Below are 17,938 nucleotides of genomic sequence, written 5' to 3'. Positions count from 1 at the left end.
AGGAATATACTTTCTTTGGATTCTTGTTGTCTCATTTCTGAAGGCTTCCCATTTTTCAGCCGTCCCTTTACCTGCAAACATCTGCCTCCAATCAGCTTTTGAAAGTTCTTGCCTAATACCATCAAAATTGGCCTTTCTCCAATTTGAAATTTCAACTTTTAGATCTGGTCTATCCTTTTCTATCACTACTCTAAAACGAATAGAATTATGGTCGCTGGCCCCAAAGTGCTCCCCCACTGACACACCAGTTGATCTAAATTGGTATATTCTGTGTTGAGAATAGACTTGCTTCACTAATACAAGTTGGCTCAGTGGTTAGCACTGCTACCTCACAGCACTAGGGATCTGGGTTCAATTCCAGCCTCAGGCAACTCTCTATGTGGGTTTCCTCTCACAATCCAAAGATGTGCAGGTCAGGTGAATTGGCCATGCTAAATTGCCCATAGAGTTAGGTACATTAGTCAGGGGTAAATATAGGGTAGGGGAGTGTCTCTGGGTGGGTTATTTTCAGAGGGTTGGTGTGGACTTGTTGGGCCAAAGGGCCTGTTTCCATATTGTAGGAAATCTAATCTAACAAAAACTATTCATAGTGCATGCACTCTAGAATCATCCTTACTTTCAATTTCTAAACCTTCTATTCTCTGCTGTACAAGTTTTCTCGAAGACAGGTGTTAATATGGAAGCATAATAATGCATGGTGGGTCTGACTAAAGCCTAAGAACTAGTCTCTAATTTCCATGGACACACTTATTGTTAACCTTAGAGGTTCCCCAAGTGTTCCATTTATTTAAAAAATGAATAATTGTGTAAAGACATTGTTTGAACTACACTCTATTTTGAACTAGATTTGGAGTAGAAATATTACAATTAGACTTCATGCCTTTGGCTAGGTCAAGGAAAATAATTGGCCACAGATCTAGCTCCTGATTGCTATCCAGTGACTCTTGTTAGGTGAACATGCATTGAATAAAACTCAATTACAATCCTGTTGATGGTGTTTAGAATTACATGTGTCAACAGACTATGTAAGTGAGGAACTGGAGGATGATGATGATGTTGTCTGTGTTAAAATGTCAGTAAGTGAGAGAAAGAATTAGAATAAAATGAATGGGAAAGGAAGAAAAGTGAAGTTCAGTTATAAACGGGAGTATATTTTTATTCAATGCTTAGCCTATCTACATTAGGTACTTACCTCTTTTTGCAATCACATTAAGTACCAATATATGCTACCTTATAGTTAATTAATCACTCATACAACTAATTTGCATTCATAGATCTCTTTAATGTTTACCCCATCTGCTGAATTCCTTTCTCTTCCTATGCATTGACATAATTTTGCATATTCTGTTTTAACAGCTCAGCCAAGAATATTTGTAATGATTGCAAAGTGTGCGAAGCTCAGGATAGACGTCTAAGGCAGTCTTCTTATGACAACTTCATCAACTAATCATTAACAAATATAAGTGTGCATTTTTCAATATAAACCACAGACAGTGCTGGAAAATCTTTGCCTATCAGTCTGTAACATCAGCTCTGTTTCTGCCTACCTCCATGCTGCCTGGTCTACTCAATCTTTCCAGCCCTTTCTACTTACAATTTCAGTTATACAGCATCAGCTATATTTAGCGTTTCCATTTCTCTATAAATTGGCAGCTCTCCTCAGCACTTACTGAAATCGAGCGGGAGAATATGGTGGAAGGTATCATGCCAATGTAATCAGCAACAGATAGTAGCTGATCAAATGAAATGTTTTTCTATCAACTCAACAATCTGCGGTGAGAACTTGTTACAGGAAATACATTTTCTGACACAAGAAGGAAGTACATGGTACATGTACTTTGTTATTACAACGCAGGCTAATTTCATAAGGGGTAATGGTGCTGCAGAAATAGATTGAAACTTCGACGGACAAGAAGAACAACTTGTGGGAGGTTCCTTGAGCTGGCACAGGAAAGGCAGAAAGAAGGCTAATATAAGGTCACTCGGGAAGCACAAACCTTATTGGTAGTTATCGCCAATTGGTGATGTTTTTAGAATATAGAAATGTGCATGGATAGGGTGAATAGCCAAGGTCTTTTCCCAGGGTAGGGAGTCCTAAACTTAAAGTGAGAGGGGAAAGATTAAAAGGGAACCTGAGGGGCAACATTTTCACACAGAGGGTGGTGTTTGAATGGAATGACCTGATAGAGGAGCTGGTGGAGGCTGGTACAATTATAACATTTAAAGACATGAGTAGGAAGGGTTTAGAGAGATATGGACCAAATGCTGGCAAATGGGATCAGATCAGTTTGGGACATCTGGTCAGTGTGGATGTGTTGGATTTGTTTGTGCTGTATAACTCTATGACTCTATGTAGAATATTCAGTGTAGAAATTGGGAAAATAAATATAGTCTTGATATCACACCTTCAGGTCATGAGCCACAAAAAAAGCCAAAAAGAAGCCAAAAGAAAACACCTGGGAAGGTGATGGTGGAGTAGTATTACCTCTGGAATAATAATGTTTCTGCTGATAATAAGAACCAAAACAAAAGGGCATAGAGTGACCTGCAAAAGAGGCATGGGTGAAGCAAGTTGGGGTATGGAATACCCTAACTTGGAAGTATGGTAGTGGCAGGTTTAGTTACATCATTCAAGAGGACGTTGGATGATTATTTGGATAATGAGACAAATATAAGAGATTGGCATTGGGCTTAAAAGCCCACTTAACAAGCCTGCAGACATGATGGGCTGAATGGCCCCTTCTATGCCATTACATTTCTAAGATCCTGTGACAATGTTTCTCAGCAAAGCTGGTTGCTCTTGTCAGTCCCATTGAACCTTTGGTTTTGTAAAATGATCCCTTCCCCCGAGATGTGCTGAACTGTACGCCTAATAGAATGGCAATAAAAAGTGGAAACCATGCAATGCCTGTTTATATTTAAGAAATAAACTATACTTCAGAACATATTTCTGTTTCTTTTGTGACATGTTTATTGTTATACTGCTCTTGCATACTGGTCCTGCCAAATATCTTGTTGTGATTTCACAACTGACCACCAGATGGCGTTTATCAATCTTTCTTAATAAATGGCGTCCAACCCGTTCTCTCCTGTCTGTCTACATTCTGGAGTAGTCGATTTAGAAACTTCCCTTTTCTCCATATTAGAATTAGTGGCACAGTGCACTGTTGTGACAGTGTTCCCCATAATTGTCTTAAGGTTCTGTACAAGTTTGTAAATCTTACCAGAAGATATTTGCTTCTCCTTATCGTCTTGTTTGGAATATTGTGTGTAATTCTGGTCTCCTTTCTATTGTAAGGATATTGTGAAACTTGAAAGGGTTCAGAAAAGACTTACAAGGATATTGCCAGGGTTGGAGGATTTGAGCTATAGGGACAGGTTGAATAGGCTGGGGTTGTTTTCCCTGAAGCATCAGAGGCTGAGGGGTGACCTTATGGAGGTTTATAAAATCATGAGGGGTGTGGATAGGATATTTAGACAAAGTCTCATCCCTGGGGTGGGGGAGTATCAACTAGAGGGCATAGGCTTAGGGGAGAGGGGAAAGATATAAAAGAGACCTCAGGGGCAACTTTTTCACATTTATGGAGCGAGCTGCCAGAGAAAGTGGTGGAGGCTTGTACAAATACAACATTTAAAAGGCATCTGGAGAATGTGAATAGTAAGGGTTTGGAGTGATATGGGCCGTGTGCTGACAGGTGGAACTAGATTGTGTTGGGATATCTGGTCGGCATGGACAAGTTGGACCGAAGGGTCTGTTTCCATGCTGTACATCTCTATTACTGTATGACTCTATCTTGTTAAACTTACTAAGATGTGAAACATGGTTAGGGGGCTAATAAATTAGCAGGATATAATTGGACAGGAACAAGGCTCAAAGGATGTGGTCACAGTGTTGAAATAAACTGGCTGCAATGTTTCCAGTGGCCTAACAATCCAATATTTAGTTAGTGATGCTAATCCTCTCCTATGATCCTTGGATTATGGAACAGAAGATGCCAGGTTCAAACATTGGCATAAATGGAGATACTGGATTACACTGCTCATTATGGACACCATGGTGGGCACAGTAACATAGTGGTAGAACTATTGGATTAATAATCCAATAATAAACACATAAAAATGCTGGAAATATTCAGCAAGTCTGGACAGAGCACATTAAATTTAATATTTTGGGTTGTTACCCTTCTGTGGTAATCCAGTAACCTGGACTCATGTTCAACATCATCAGTTCAATCTCACCACAGCAGCGAGAAGAACTTCAAAACAATTAATTAGTAAATCTAGACTAAAATGCTTTGGATTGTCATAAAACTCCTCTGGTTCACCAATGTCCTTTCACAAAGAAAGCTATCACCCTTACTTGGTCTGGCCTACATTTGACTCCAAACTGACAATATAATTGACTCTAACATGGTCTTGCAGGTCACTCAGTTGTTGATGCCTTTTCGCCACGTGTTAGAGGGCAATTAGAGATGGACCTTGACACTGGTACCCGTACTCATATCCCCAGAATGAATTTTTAACAATTAGGGGAAACACAAAGGTTAGTGTACTGGAAGCAGAAAATACTAAAACTCAGCGGGTCTGACAGCAGCTGTGGATGGAGAAAAAGAGTTACTGTTCCAAATGCAGTATGTTTCATCTTTGTAACTGAAAGGATGTGGAAAATGGTCATTTTTATGCAAGTGATAGAAGGAGAGGGGGAGCAAGTAGAACAGATGGTCAACACACTCAATGTGAATGACCAAGTTGTAAAGGAATGAGAGTTATGTAAAACAGGTGTAAATATAAGCAGTGAAAAGGAAAAAAAATGGATCCACACTACTGAGAGTAAAGCAAGCAAGTCACAAACTAGGCACGGCCAGGGGAGGGTGGGTGACATAAGAAAGATGGAGTTCAGAAATCATGCTCTCAAGTCGCAGAACTCAATATTAAGTGAATTAGACTAGATTCCCTACAGTGTGGAAACAGGCCCTTTGGCCCAACAAGTCCACACCGACCCTCCTACATTTACCCCTTCACCTAACACTACGGACAATTTAGCATGGCAAATTCACCTGACCTGCACATTTTGGATTGTGGGAGGAAACAGGAGCACCCGGAGGAAACCCACACAGACACAGGGAGAACATGCAAACTCCACACAAAAAGTCACCTGAGGCAGGAATTGAACCCAGGTCTCTGGCGCTGTGAGGCAGCAGTGCTAACCACTGTGCCACTGTGGAAGGTGTAAAATGCCTAACTTGTTCCTCCAGTTTGTGTTGTGATTTGTTGGAATACAATAGTAGGCCAAGGATAGGAATGTTAATGTGGAAGCAAGATGACTTCTTGAAATGGACACCAACTGGAAGACAAGGTCATTTCTATGACAGAGCAGAGGTGTTCCACAAAGTGGTTACCCATTTGGCACTTGGTCTCACTAACATAAAGAGACTACATCAGAGGCAGTAATTGCAATAGATTGGAAGAAGTATGGGTAAAACACTACTCTATCTATAAGGTGTATTTAAGGCCTTGGACGGGGAGGAGGGAGGAGGTAAAACCCACCATTTTCAAACTTTCTTTCAATTTTGAAGATGATACTGGACTCCAAATGTTATTACTCTCTACACAGAGGCTGCCTGAGTTTCTCCAGCACTTTTTGGTTTTATTTTCAGCATTTGCAGTATTTTACTTTTATGCAGAGGCAATTTTACTGTCCAACAATAATGAGATTAATGACTAGTTAATCTTTTTTTCTGAGGATTGGTGATGCAAGAGGAACACTAGAAAAAGACTTTGGGAGAACTTTTTACTCTTCATTTAGCCCATATTTCACTCCTGTGATTCTGTGATTTAATATTGCCATGGAACCTTTCAGATTCATAAGAAACTTTGATTAATAGCTTACCTGACGGATGTTTTTAAGCAATCCAACAGCCACTTGAGCTCTGCTTCAAAACATCAGTCAATATTATCCACTAATGCCCTGAAGTGGAACTTGAAGCCATTAATCTTTGAGGTGAGAGTGTAACCAACTGATGCTGCTAAGTAAGTTCTAGTCACTTTTGTAACAAATTGTTATGGCTATTCATTGGTTCAAAACTGGTTGAATTGAATTACATCATCCAAAAGCAATCCACCCAGTTAATATTTATAACATGAAAAGGTGAAGTTCATGGATAATTCTTTTAATTTATTGGAACAGCTGAGTTGCAACTGGTTTCATTTTCTAAGACCATTTCCTGGACTATAGATGTTGCTGCATTTTTATTGCCTTGAGGAGGCGGCGGTGAGTCACCTTCTTAACTTTTGCAGTCTATGTGATCCATATCGGATAGACCAAGCTGCTTCCATTGGAGTTGAACTACAGGGATATTGCACAGTATTGGGATTTATCAATATGTAATTCTGTAATCTGACATTGAAATTGTAGAGTCAAAAAGTTGTGGTGAAAATCACAGCAGGTCAGGCAGCATCCGAGGAGCAGGAGAGTCAATGTTTCAGGTTAAAGCCCTTCATCAGGAATGAAATTGTATAGTCCACTAAAGATACATATGACTTTCATTGCACGATATGGTAGAGCTCGCAATGTACAAATAACATCAGAAACTTCAACTGAATTTTGAAATTGTTTTTCTGATCTTCAGTATCTGACTGTTATGTGGTACGTAGATCTTTCGCTTTTGTATATAGGCTTTGTTTTTCCTATTTCTCCCCTCCACTCCTGAAAGCACTGATATGGGCTGGGCTAGTTATACACAGGCAGGTCATTTGGTACTGCACACAAGTGATTTTCCTAATGTATGAGCCTGGATAGTGAGTTTCAGTCAGACATTTGACACAAGTGGGTATCACAGTGAGGCTGGTTCACTCTTTTCCCCATATCGAGTCAGGGAGTGGTTGTGGGTTTGAGGAGATGGGGGAATCACAGGATTCAGGTCAGAAGCAGAAACCTGGTAGTGTTTTCCTCCACCTCAAACCAAAAGATACTAGTTCAAGCACTCCTGCCATTCTGGTTGTTGAGGGTAGCCCACTCAACAGAAACGGAGGAACCATACTTGGGATCTTCCCCAGTAACCTTTACTTCCTGGTAAAATTACTTTTGAGGCAAGTCATTAAAATTTGTAGTAGGAATTTTTTTAACAGTGAGATGGTGGGGAGAGTTTGTGGAAGGCATGAGCCCTTCTTCAGGAATCTGCCCGAAACGTCGATTCTCCTGCTCTTTGGATGCTGCCTGACCTGCTGCGCTTTTCCAGCATCACATTTTCAGCTCTGATCTCCAGCATCTGCAGTCCTCACTTTCCTCTCGAGAGTTTTTGTGGTCTCACTTCTGAATTGGAAGGTCTGGATTCAAGACCCACCTGCACTGGAGCTGTGTTATAAACATATTTTTGGAACTTGATTTTATTCATTTCCAGGACATGCATTGCTTGCTGGATAGCATTTATTGCCCATGTCTAATTGCACAAGAGTTGAGAGTCAATCACATTCCCTTGGTCTGGAGTCATATTCAAGCCAGACCAAGTATGGACTACAGTTTTCTCCTCTAAAGGATGTGGCACGGTGGCTAGCACTGCTGCCTCACAGCGCCAGAGACCTGGGTTCAATTCCTGCCTCAGGCGACTGACTGTGTGGAGTTTGCACGTTCTCCCTGTGTCTGTGTGGGTTTCCTCCCACAGGCCAAAGATGTGCGGGCCAGGTGAATTGGCTATGCTAAATTGCCTGTAGTGTTAGCTAAGGGGTATATGTATGGGTGGGTTGTGGGTCGGTGTGGACTTGTTGGGCCGAAGGGCCTGTTTCCACACTGTAAGTAATCTAATCTGACACTCCCTGCCCCCAATAATTACCATGGTCACCCTAATTTTAGATTTTTAAATTGCATTCAAATTCTACCATCCTCCATAACACAGGCATCCTGCAGCACACTGGGAAACGATTCAGGAAATCCGTTCTAGATGGAGAATAGTACAAGGGCTCAAAAGGGAGTGGGATTTATTGGGGAGTTTTTAGGAGGGTGCATGGCTTTGATGGGCCGAAAGTGCTCCCTGGGCGTTGACATGAGGATTTTTACTGTCCTGCACACAGCCAGTGTACAAGAGCAATGCGGACTCCGAGTGGGTGTGGACCTCTGTCGATACCTGAACCAGCTAACGTTGAGGTGGAGTAATGTAGCGGAATGCAACATGTTTCTGTTTGGAAGCCAATGAGATGAGTAGACGGGTGTCACATGGCTGCTCAGAGCGGAGGGAACAGAGTAACGGAATGTGGTTACTGTCACCAGCTCGTCCCTCACTGTCTCTCTCTCTGCGCACGTTGAGAGTTCGCTGCGGTTTCAGATGGAGTGAAACAAGCGTCAGAAAGGACTGTGCTACCTCGGATCGTCCGGAGACAGCGGGAGGAAGGGAGGGAGGGCACTGATTATCTAGTTGTCTTCCAGTTCTTTTTTTATTTTTTTGGGGAGGGGAAGAAGGGAGAGACCGCGCGCAATCGCTGGTGGCGAAGAAAAATGTTTTCTCGCAAGAAAAGGGAATTGATGAAAACGCCTTCAATATCTAAGAAGAACAGAACAGGAAGTCCTGTACCGCACAGCACATCTGTAAGTCGCAAGCATCCTCCCTCTCTCTCTCTCTCTCTGCTACAAAAGCATGTATTTAAATGATCTTCGGGGTGGTTGCAAAATATACAGCGCTTGCAGATTTAGCTGTCAAGGGGGAAGGCAAGTTCTGAGCGGAAAGTCATGAATTGGTGAAAGGCTTAACTCAGGTCCTTACCAACAGGAACGCAACTGAAATAGTTAAGACTCCACTGGTGTTCATTTAACCGCGTGTGAGAGAGGCGAAGTGATCTGAACTTCACATATACGTGTATCTGTCACATATGATCGTGACAAGCTTGAGACAAGGATGCTGAGCAAGCGAAGCGCGGGGAAAAGTAGTTATAGTCCCTACACTATAGCACTGAGGGGCAAGAAAACGAAATCAAAAACTGGCCTGGACGTGTTACCCAATCGCCCAAAGGTATGGCTTACGGTAGGTAGAAGAATGTTGGGGAGATAAGTTTATTTGTATTTACAGTAACATTGCTTCCTCAGCCCGCTCTGTCCTTCATAAACACTGACGTTAACGCTGTAACTTGGATTGGAGTCCTGCAGCATCCCCTCCCAATGCGGAGCCGCTTTGACTTGGCGGTCAGTCACACTTCCCTACCGTTCTGCTCAGGGTTACTACCATTACTGGGTTGCACCGGAGGTGACTCAAAACTTTGGTGCTGGCGTCCTTGTCTGTGGTGGCACTGCCTGAGAGTTAGACACCAGCACAGATTTCCAGACAGTCCCATCAGACGATGCTTCAGACACCAGCAGCAGCCAATGGCATTGACAGACCACCGTAGCGTTTAATTGAATAGCACCGGGCAAGGGACTGTAGGTGCAGTCTGTTGTTCAGAAGCATTTTGAAAACTTGGTTTTGGTGTTTCATCAGCATGCTGTCTAGATGGCGAGGGTTGCAATACAAGGGTGTGGGTGTAGTATATCTAGCTTTATACTTTATATACGCTTCTAAAGTGTAATTAAAATGAAATTTAGACATTTGAACGTTGTAATAATATGACCTTTTATGCTTTTAAAATGTCTCAGGGTAGTAAATGGGAATTGTAGGAGCCTCTGCTTATCATACACTGCATATTTATTTCTTTAAGCTGTTATGATCTACTGTATAGTATTTATGCGAAGGGAAGGAAACCAAGCCAAGATATGGACAATGCCATTTCCCCATATACCCATGGTCTAAATATGTGTTAACAAAAGATATTAGCAATTTGACAAGAGAATTATCATTTGTATAAGCAGACTTATGTCTTGTTTTATTCTCTTGAATTGAAAGAGACCTCACTTTATCAAATAAGTCTAAAGAGGAATTCAGTGCTGTTCCAGGAACTCATCAGTAGGATGCTCTGCTAGTAGGAATTTGTTTAACTTTACATTCCTGCCTTGTTGGATTGTTGAAATCAGATTGTAGCTATATGGAAACCCACCTGTTCAACCATGTTATTTGGGGAGTGGGTGAGGGAAGGTAGTATCCCAGCCTCTGAGCTAGGTTTTCTAGGTTCAAGTTCCATCTGCTGCAAAGAAGTATTATATCATCCCTGATCAAGCTGATTTAGGAAAAATATTTTCAGTCATATTATGACATGCTTCCAGGGTAAGTGGTGGCATTGAACACAGATAATCTAGCCCATGGGTAGGGACAATACCACAAGGAATGAACACTGACCAGGAGGAAGTAGGCTGTAGATCAACTTTCACTTTTACATCTCTGGTCTAAGGGATGGTGACATTTAGATAGGATCATGTCTTATTTTTTTAAGACCCATCACCCAATGAAATTGCTAAACAATTAGCAACTAACAAGCACTGTCCATCAGTGCTAAAATGACAAAACTAAGGTGGGAAAATAAGAGATGGACTAAATCAAAACAGTGTTGGATAGGGAGGTATTAATCTCTAGCGCCTATAGTGCCCACCTAGGATTATGTCTCATACATTTTCTAATAGTCCTGTTAATGAAGGTTTTATTACACACCCCTAGAGAAGGTGGGACTTGTACCCAGCCTGCCTTACTCAGAGGTAGGGACACTACCACTGTGCCACAAGAGCTACTGTTCCTGTCAACCCCCTCAGCAACCCAGTCAATTAATCAATTAACCCCAGTAACCCACATAACTACCTGCTATATTTTGGGGGGGGGGGGGGGCGCGTCTGGAAGGGATGCTCTTGAATGTGGATTGATAGGCCAATTGGCCTGCTTCCACATTGTAGAGATTCTATAATATAATAATACTAGTGTCTCATGGTGCTACTCCATACCATATTGGTTTAAAGTTGATGCTTGATGCCCAAAATACCACACCACTAACATTTCAATATCCCACCCCCAATTATGACCAGAAGCAACTGTTAATAGAATTTAAGATTGATGTTGAACGTCAAAGATACCAGACATTTTGTAGATACGTAGAAATGTAAAAGGTCAATGGATATTAAAAACCCCCCAAAATAACACAAATAGCAAACACAATCCTAATGTATTCAAGAACTAGAGGGCATAGGTTTAGGGTGAGTGGGGAAAGATATAAAAGATACCTAAGGGGTAACATTTTCCCGCAGAGGGTGGTATGTATGGAATGAGCTGCCAGAGGAAGTGACTCTATAAGAACTGGTGTACATGTTGGGACATTAAAGGTGTCTTTGAATCAATTTCCTTTATGTATATCAGTGAGAATTTTTTTTACAAAGAGGGGAGATTAGTCATGGCTCAAGCTCCTGATCACCATCATGTGAATCCTGTTGGGAAGTGAATAAATGGTGATCACACAAGGTCAGGATCTTCCTCTCTTTCCCTTCCATCCCCTGTGTTGTTATTGTTGCACTGCTCCTGGAAGGTAATACTTGTTGATTCTTTTAATTAATAACATGGGTGATTTGATTGTGGTTTAAAAAAAACTGTTCAGAGGTCTGGACAAAGTGGGTGTGAAACAGAATTGTATAAAAACATCTGAACAAGTTGATTGGAAAATATTGTCACCTGAACACAGCCTAAGAATAGGATTTGGCATTTCTGAAACCCTTCATCACCAAACAGATGACCAACAATCACTGTGTAGTTACTAATTAGGGAAAACCGCTGCCATTTGTAGATCATGCAAAGATCAGGAAAATGGGGGTGGCGGCAAAAAAGTATTTTAAAAACCACAGTTGTTGCTGTCTTTCCCAGATCTTAAATATACTCTTTTTTCTATATATATCAGAGGTCTTAGCTAGGCTTTTAGTGTACTGTGTGAGGGAATGAGAAACTACCATCTTAGTTTCGCCTCCCTTGAATAGTTCATCTGTAACTAGGTGACATGAGCTCTTTTGTAGGCACCTTCCAAATCAGTGACTCTGGCACCTTGAAGGCCGATAGCAACAGATGCATTGAACCACCACCTGCAAATTCTCCTCCCTGTCACACACCATCCTGACTTGCAAATATATCACTGTCACTGGGCTAAAATTGTGGAACTCCTTCCCCAGCAGCTTTATGGGTGTACCTACCCAATCCCCATACTCTGAACTGCCATGGTTCAAGAAGGTGACTCACTATCACCTTCACACAGCAATTAAGAACAGGGCTTTCATCCTGAGAATAAACTAAACAAAAGTGCAGCCTGCAAAGCAAGAAGCAGGCTCAGTGTTTGCCTTGCTGGGGTACCATGCAAATGATCAGCTCGGGACCCCTACACTTGACTAGACAATAATACCAAGGACCAACAAGTGAAGCTAGAGCTCCGACTGGCTTGGGGACCCTGTGCAGCTTTTATACAAGCTTACTGTCTTCAGTACTGTTTCTCATTTCCTGTTAATCAAGAGAGAGTCTTGCCATGTTAGAGAATTCCAACATGAACAGGACAAAGCACAGTGCTGAGAATTCCTCTCCTCTGCAGTAGGACTTGGGTCAATGGTACAGAGAGAAGGAAAATCTGTGGCAATAACGAGTTGAAGAAGGAAAACAAATTCTAATGAAATGCTGAAGCAGCAAGGAAGGAGATGGGTAGAGAGGATAATGAAGACAAAAACAATAGAGAAGCTGGATGAGAGAGAAAATACTAGAGAAAGGAAGATGGAATAGAAAATTGGAGAGAAGGTTTGACACCAGGAATGGGGCTTGGGACTAGTGGATACGTAGTGAAGCTGGAAGCAACACTTTAAGAGTTTAGGAGGGAGAGTATCTTCAGGAATTGAGAGAGAAAAGATAATGAGAATGCCAGCATGTACTGGAAGGAGAGCATCAGAATGTGATTGACAAGAGATATTGGATTTGAATGCGGAGAGTGCCTCCAAGAACTGAGCCAGTTGGGCAATTTGAATCTGGGGGAAGAAAAAGAGAACATTTGAGATTATCTGGATTGCCTTTTACATTGTAACGGTTACTTTGTTTTTAGTTTCAGTTGAGAGGCGACTAAATGTTTCAAATTAATCACACTACAATTTTAAAATCAAAATTCAGGAGTTAATTTGGAGGAAATCTAAAAACAAGTACTAAATGTATGATATACAAACAATACATATATTAAATCCAGGACTAATGCACAATTTTGGTCATTTGAAATGGCAAGGAGGTGAGCAAACACCTGTAGGTTGAGAACTGTCAATTTAATTGCAGTTTTCGTGACATGGTTACAATGGGCATCACTCACCCACTTACACTGAAGGTGTTATGTGCTACCTGACATGCACAAGCAGGTTTTGGAATAGCGCCGAGAGAGAGAGAAAACACCCATAGAAGGCAACAGAAGGAGAGATATTACTCTTCCATAGGGATGACCTCACGTCACCTTACATCTCTCCTATTCCATTTTGCTGTAGCAGTTGTTATTGCTCTACCTGGTCATGCATCCACCTCCCGTTCTGTCTACCAAGCGCAGGGCTCCACCAGCACGTTTCCCATGACCAATCACTCACTATCTCAGTGATTCTGGGTGAAATCCTCAGAGAATTTTCAGAATAAACATTAATAGAATGCTCTAGCCTCAAACAAAATGTCCCAAAATAGCAACCAGTGATTTCAAAACACAGCTTTAAACTTCCATCAGCAAATGAAAAGTCAAAGGTAATTTACCTAGTTGTAAGATGAGGAACTCTCAGCAATTATTACTTACTTGCAGTCAGCTGGTCACTGTTGGCAAAGGGTCTCAGTTGAAGTGTTATACAGCAAATGCCATGTAGCTTTGTTAATGAGGTCTGACAAACAACTTAATTAGCAGTCACCTCCTTAATGATTCTCTGGGCTGCCATTCTTTAGTGCATTTTGTTAAAAATGGACTGTAGTGTTTCAGGGAATGTTTCGGCTGATGATATCATTGTGGGAATTCGTCAGCACCTGAAAGAGTCACCAAAATTCCTCCCTTCAAACTTTGTGAGCACTTAGCTCCTGGATCCTCCTTCAGATGTGCATTGCTAATTTAGAACCTTCAATATGTGAGTTTTACCTCTTCATACTTTCATATCATGTTTATTTTTCCTCGAAAAGTGAAGAAACATTGCCTATTCCTCCAGCCTTAATTGCAGCACCAAAGTAGTAACTTGTCATTGCCTTTTGCAGCTCATAAAAAGAACTGATCTTTTATTTGTTAATGTTTTAAGGATGTGTATTTTTTTTGGAGCTGTGGCAAGTTTTCGAGGTTGGCATTTATGTAATGATGCCCAGCAGTATTTTTGTGATCTCTGTTAAAATGTGCAATAAAGTTAAATACAAAAAGGCAATGTTACTGCAAGATGCACTGAGACAGGAAGCTGAGATCTGTCATGTCTACAAGGTCTGATAAACCCACATTGCATCGAAGCATGGTTGACACATTTTATGAGTATGAGCTATTTGCCACTTCTCTGTTTCCTTATCAAGAGGTGACAAAGAAATTACATTGAAAGAGGAGTGAAATTTTTCAACAAAAATATATTCTTAGGAATTACTGTTACGAGTGATTCATATTTTCACTCTTGCTGTGATATGAAACTTTATTCTCTTTAGATATGAAATGGATTCAGGCCTTGCAAATAGAACCGTCCTCTGAAATAACAAATGCTGGGTCAGGCAGCATCCATGGAGTGTAAGCAAGCTGTCGTTTTGAGTCCAGATGACTCTGGAGAGCTATCTTGCTCTCACTCTATGCTGCCTGACCCACTGCGATCTCCAGCATTTGTTGTTTTCAGTACAGATTCCAGCATCTGTAGTAATTTGCTCCAACATTCTCTGAAATAAATGCTTTCCATTGATAATCGGTAGTTTCTTTCTTCAAAAATCAGAAAATGTATTTAAATTCTGCTTAGCTTGAGGTGGATATCAGTTTCCTGTACTGACAAAGCAAATAACTCAGTTAATCATGACAAACACAGAAAAGAGACATTTGGCTGATGTGTTTCGGTAGGTGTATTTGTGATTGACTCTCATGTTGTTGGATAAAGATCAGCAAATTCATGGATGTAAATTTGAATGGCACATTAAAGTCTGAAAAGTTCAGTGCTAAAGAGGCTAGGAAATTCACATAGATTGAATTGTCCAGGGGAGAAATAATGCCAGAAAAACAAAAGGGAGAAATGTTCATTCATGGGGCAAATTTTATCATCATGTGCTTATATGAGACTTCTTTAAGCATCACTATTAGATGTATATCAGAATTATAGGGTGTATACTTATGGACAGTAGGAAGACAATGAACACCCTTTGGTGAAATATGCATCCTATGCCAATATTTGAGGCAAACATGGCACCTGGTGCTGATGTAGTTGGGATGTGGGTAGGAAAATTCATTGTCATGGATGGGACAAAACATTGTGTTTCAGACAACAATGTCTAATGTCATGAAGATACCACTGGTATTTTCAGGAACCAAAAATTAGGCTGCCAAAACTCTTACGTCTCTGTTAATGTTCAAAAATTATGTATTAGAATATTTTTCTACACTTTTGAAAAAGGGAACAGTCGAGGGAACCGTCACTAAGCCATTGCGACATTACAGCTGTGGAAATGTGAAAAACATTACCACAGCTGCCAACCCACATGAGGATGAAAATTCAAAAAAGACAGAGCACACATGGCAATGAGAGAGTTTATGGTGAAATGTAACTGGGTGTAACATTAAATACATAATCTATCAGAAGTTGGAATCTACAACTCTCCCATGGTTTGGTGGCTAAAAGAACCATTTGCTGGGGTTCTGAGTCAGATTGGCCAGGCAGCATCCAAGTTTAGTCATTCACTGTTGTGTTAGCTGATCTTCATTAAGGGAATAATGAGGGGCAACAGATTAGCTTCAATGCTGACAGAACAGGGAGGGACAAAACACATAATGATTAGATACACTTGCTCGCTGGGGTTAATATGATATTGTAAGTTTGTGTTGCTTAATTTAATAACATCAATATGCAACTTAAGTCATGCAACAATACTTAGCCCTTTTCACAACAATGTACTGTTGCAATTTCTCCAGCTGAGCTTCTGTAAAAATGTATGTCTTATTAATGATATTCAAAACAGGATTAATTATGTTAGTGCAAACTCAGGAACATAACATTGAACAGCACCTGCACTGCCTGATGTTTTATATCCACAAGGATCTGCAGTGGCTTTGCCCTTGGCCTCTGTGGTTATCAGTTGCCAGTTTATCTTTCTATCAAGTAAAGATCCCAATTAAATTCAGTTGTTGTTTATATTTTGAAATAAAGCCTGTGAGCTGGCTGCCTGTCGGTAAACTGTTTTGCTGAAACTGACAATGTAGTTTGGGGCTGTCAACTTTTAACCTGTTATCTAATGGCACTTCCAACAAAAGTCCAATTTCTCTCCACTGCTTATTTTTGTAAAAAGATATGTGCGTTTCACACACATTGTGGTGTTGTAACTTTAATATGCAATTCTGAAGCTACTGGTATGCAGGAGTAACTTTATTATTTTAATACTAAACCTCAGTGAGAAAAATAATCACAATGAAAATTTTAATTAAAAATAAACGGTTCTACATCTGTCTTCCCTTCTCCATGTTTTGTTTCCAATTTTTATTATTTAAGGGTAGGCCAATTCACCAGCCAAGCTGACTTCTACTATTATTGTATGACATTTAGTCTAGCCTAATCTTTATATACTAAAAATTTTTCTTTGAAAATAAATTTTAAATCCTTTTGATATTTTCCTTCATCTTTGCTCTCAGCCTGCATTTTTGAAGGTGGATGTAAACAATTGAAAAATGTTGGCTCAGAAACGCATACAAATATCAATCAAAAATTCATAATCCATCTGTAAAGCACATGGAAACAGATGGCAATGCCATTACCTAGGCATGGTCAGATGAATAAGCTAGTCTGAAAAAAAATTAAATACTGCGTATGTGCATATAAACCAAGAAAGCTGCGTCACTACTTCGGGTTTAGAATAGGAATTAGGGGCATCTCAGATCAGAATTAGTTGCGTTCTGTTTCTTGTTGGTTTCGCTCTTAGTTGACATTATTTTTTCCCCAATCGCTAAAGAGAGAATGACATTTGATGCTTGTTTTTTCAGTAGATTGAGGTATGATCCTGAGTATTGTCAGAAGAAAGAGAAATCGGGTTTGTTTTTCCTCAGAATAATAAAAATATGGAATGTTTAGCACCAATTAAAATATTTAATATCAAGTTCCTGAGAACGAGTTGGATAAGTATTTTCCCGGGACAGGATTGGGGACTACAGGAAAAATGCAGATCGAGATAATTGATTGAAAGTGGTGGCTTCTGAAGCACTAAGCATTCATGTGATCCCTGCCAGAAGGTTAGCTGCATGTCTGGAATTTTGTTTGACTTAGCCCCAGAAGGGGAGAAGATATTTCACCTGGAGCTCAACTGAACTGCATCAAGTCTGTGATAGAACAATTGGCACATGGTCTTTGAGTATGGCAGACAGCTGTGAAAATGAATTGGCATGATCTTAAAGTGCCTGTTGTCAAACTGATCATGGTGATGGACTGTCATGGTATGTGGAAGAAATGAGCTTGACAACTCGATGATTTTAATCCACCCGTTATGTTTTATAGATATTAGAGTTATGAACTGATTTGTGTCCATAAGTTGACATTGTATTTCAGGGTTAAGAAAGAGTCGAAAGGAAAAACATATTATATAATAATCAGATTTAAGAATATACTTTATTGTAGATATTTCTAAGTCTATTGTTAGTTCAGTTATTTCCAATAATTTCACTAAAAAGAGGGAATTCTCATGAAGTCTATATGATTTACAAGATTACTTCTATTCATGGTTCTGGCTCCCAGCACTGTGGAAGCTATGTTGTTTATAATATGAAGTAGAAGCAAGCAACATTAATATGAGGGCTACTGAGCCTGAGCATCCATAGCCAATATAAATGGTAGATGGCACCATTATAGGAGTCATTGGCA

The 17,938-nt window shown here is 40.4% G+C and overlaps 1 protein-coding gene across 3 annotated transcripts in view; it reads left to right on the top strand.

Moving 5' to 3' along the window:
- The first annotated feature begins 8,333 nt into the window (after positions 1-8,333).
- Positions 8,334-17,938, top strand: part of LOC132828855 (rho GTPase-activating protein 45-like) — a 176,139-nt gene continuing 166,534 nt past the window's right edge. The window contains exon 1 of one of the 3 annotated variants that reach the window (XM_060846020.1): positions 8,334-8,578. In XM_060846020.1, coding sequence (XP_060702003.1) covers positions 8,489-8,578 — 90 coding nt within the window. In that variant the 5' untranslated portion in view covers positions 8,334-8,488. Of the gene's footprint in view, positions 8,579-8,727; positions 9,012-17,938 lie in introns of those variants that run through there. The other 2 variants (XM_060846019.1, XM_060846017.1) reach the window with 2 other exon arrangements.

The sequence above is a fragment of the Hemiscyllium ocellatum genome, chromosome 28 (genome assembly GCF_020745735.1).
Source record: "Hemiscyllium ocellatum isolate sHemOce1 chromosome 28, sHemOce1.pat.X.cur, whole genome shotgun sequence".
In the NCBI taxonomy this organism is placed as follows: domain Eukaryota; kingdom Metazoa; phylum Chordata; class Chondrichthyes; order Orectolobiformes; family Hemiscylliidae; genus Hemiscyllium; species Hemiscyllium ocellatum.
The sequence above is the reverse complement of the archived record's forward strand: the minus strand, read 5'-3'. Positions and strand labels throughout refer to the sequence as shown.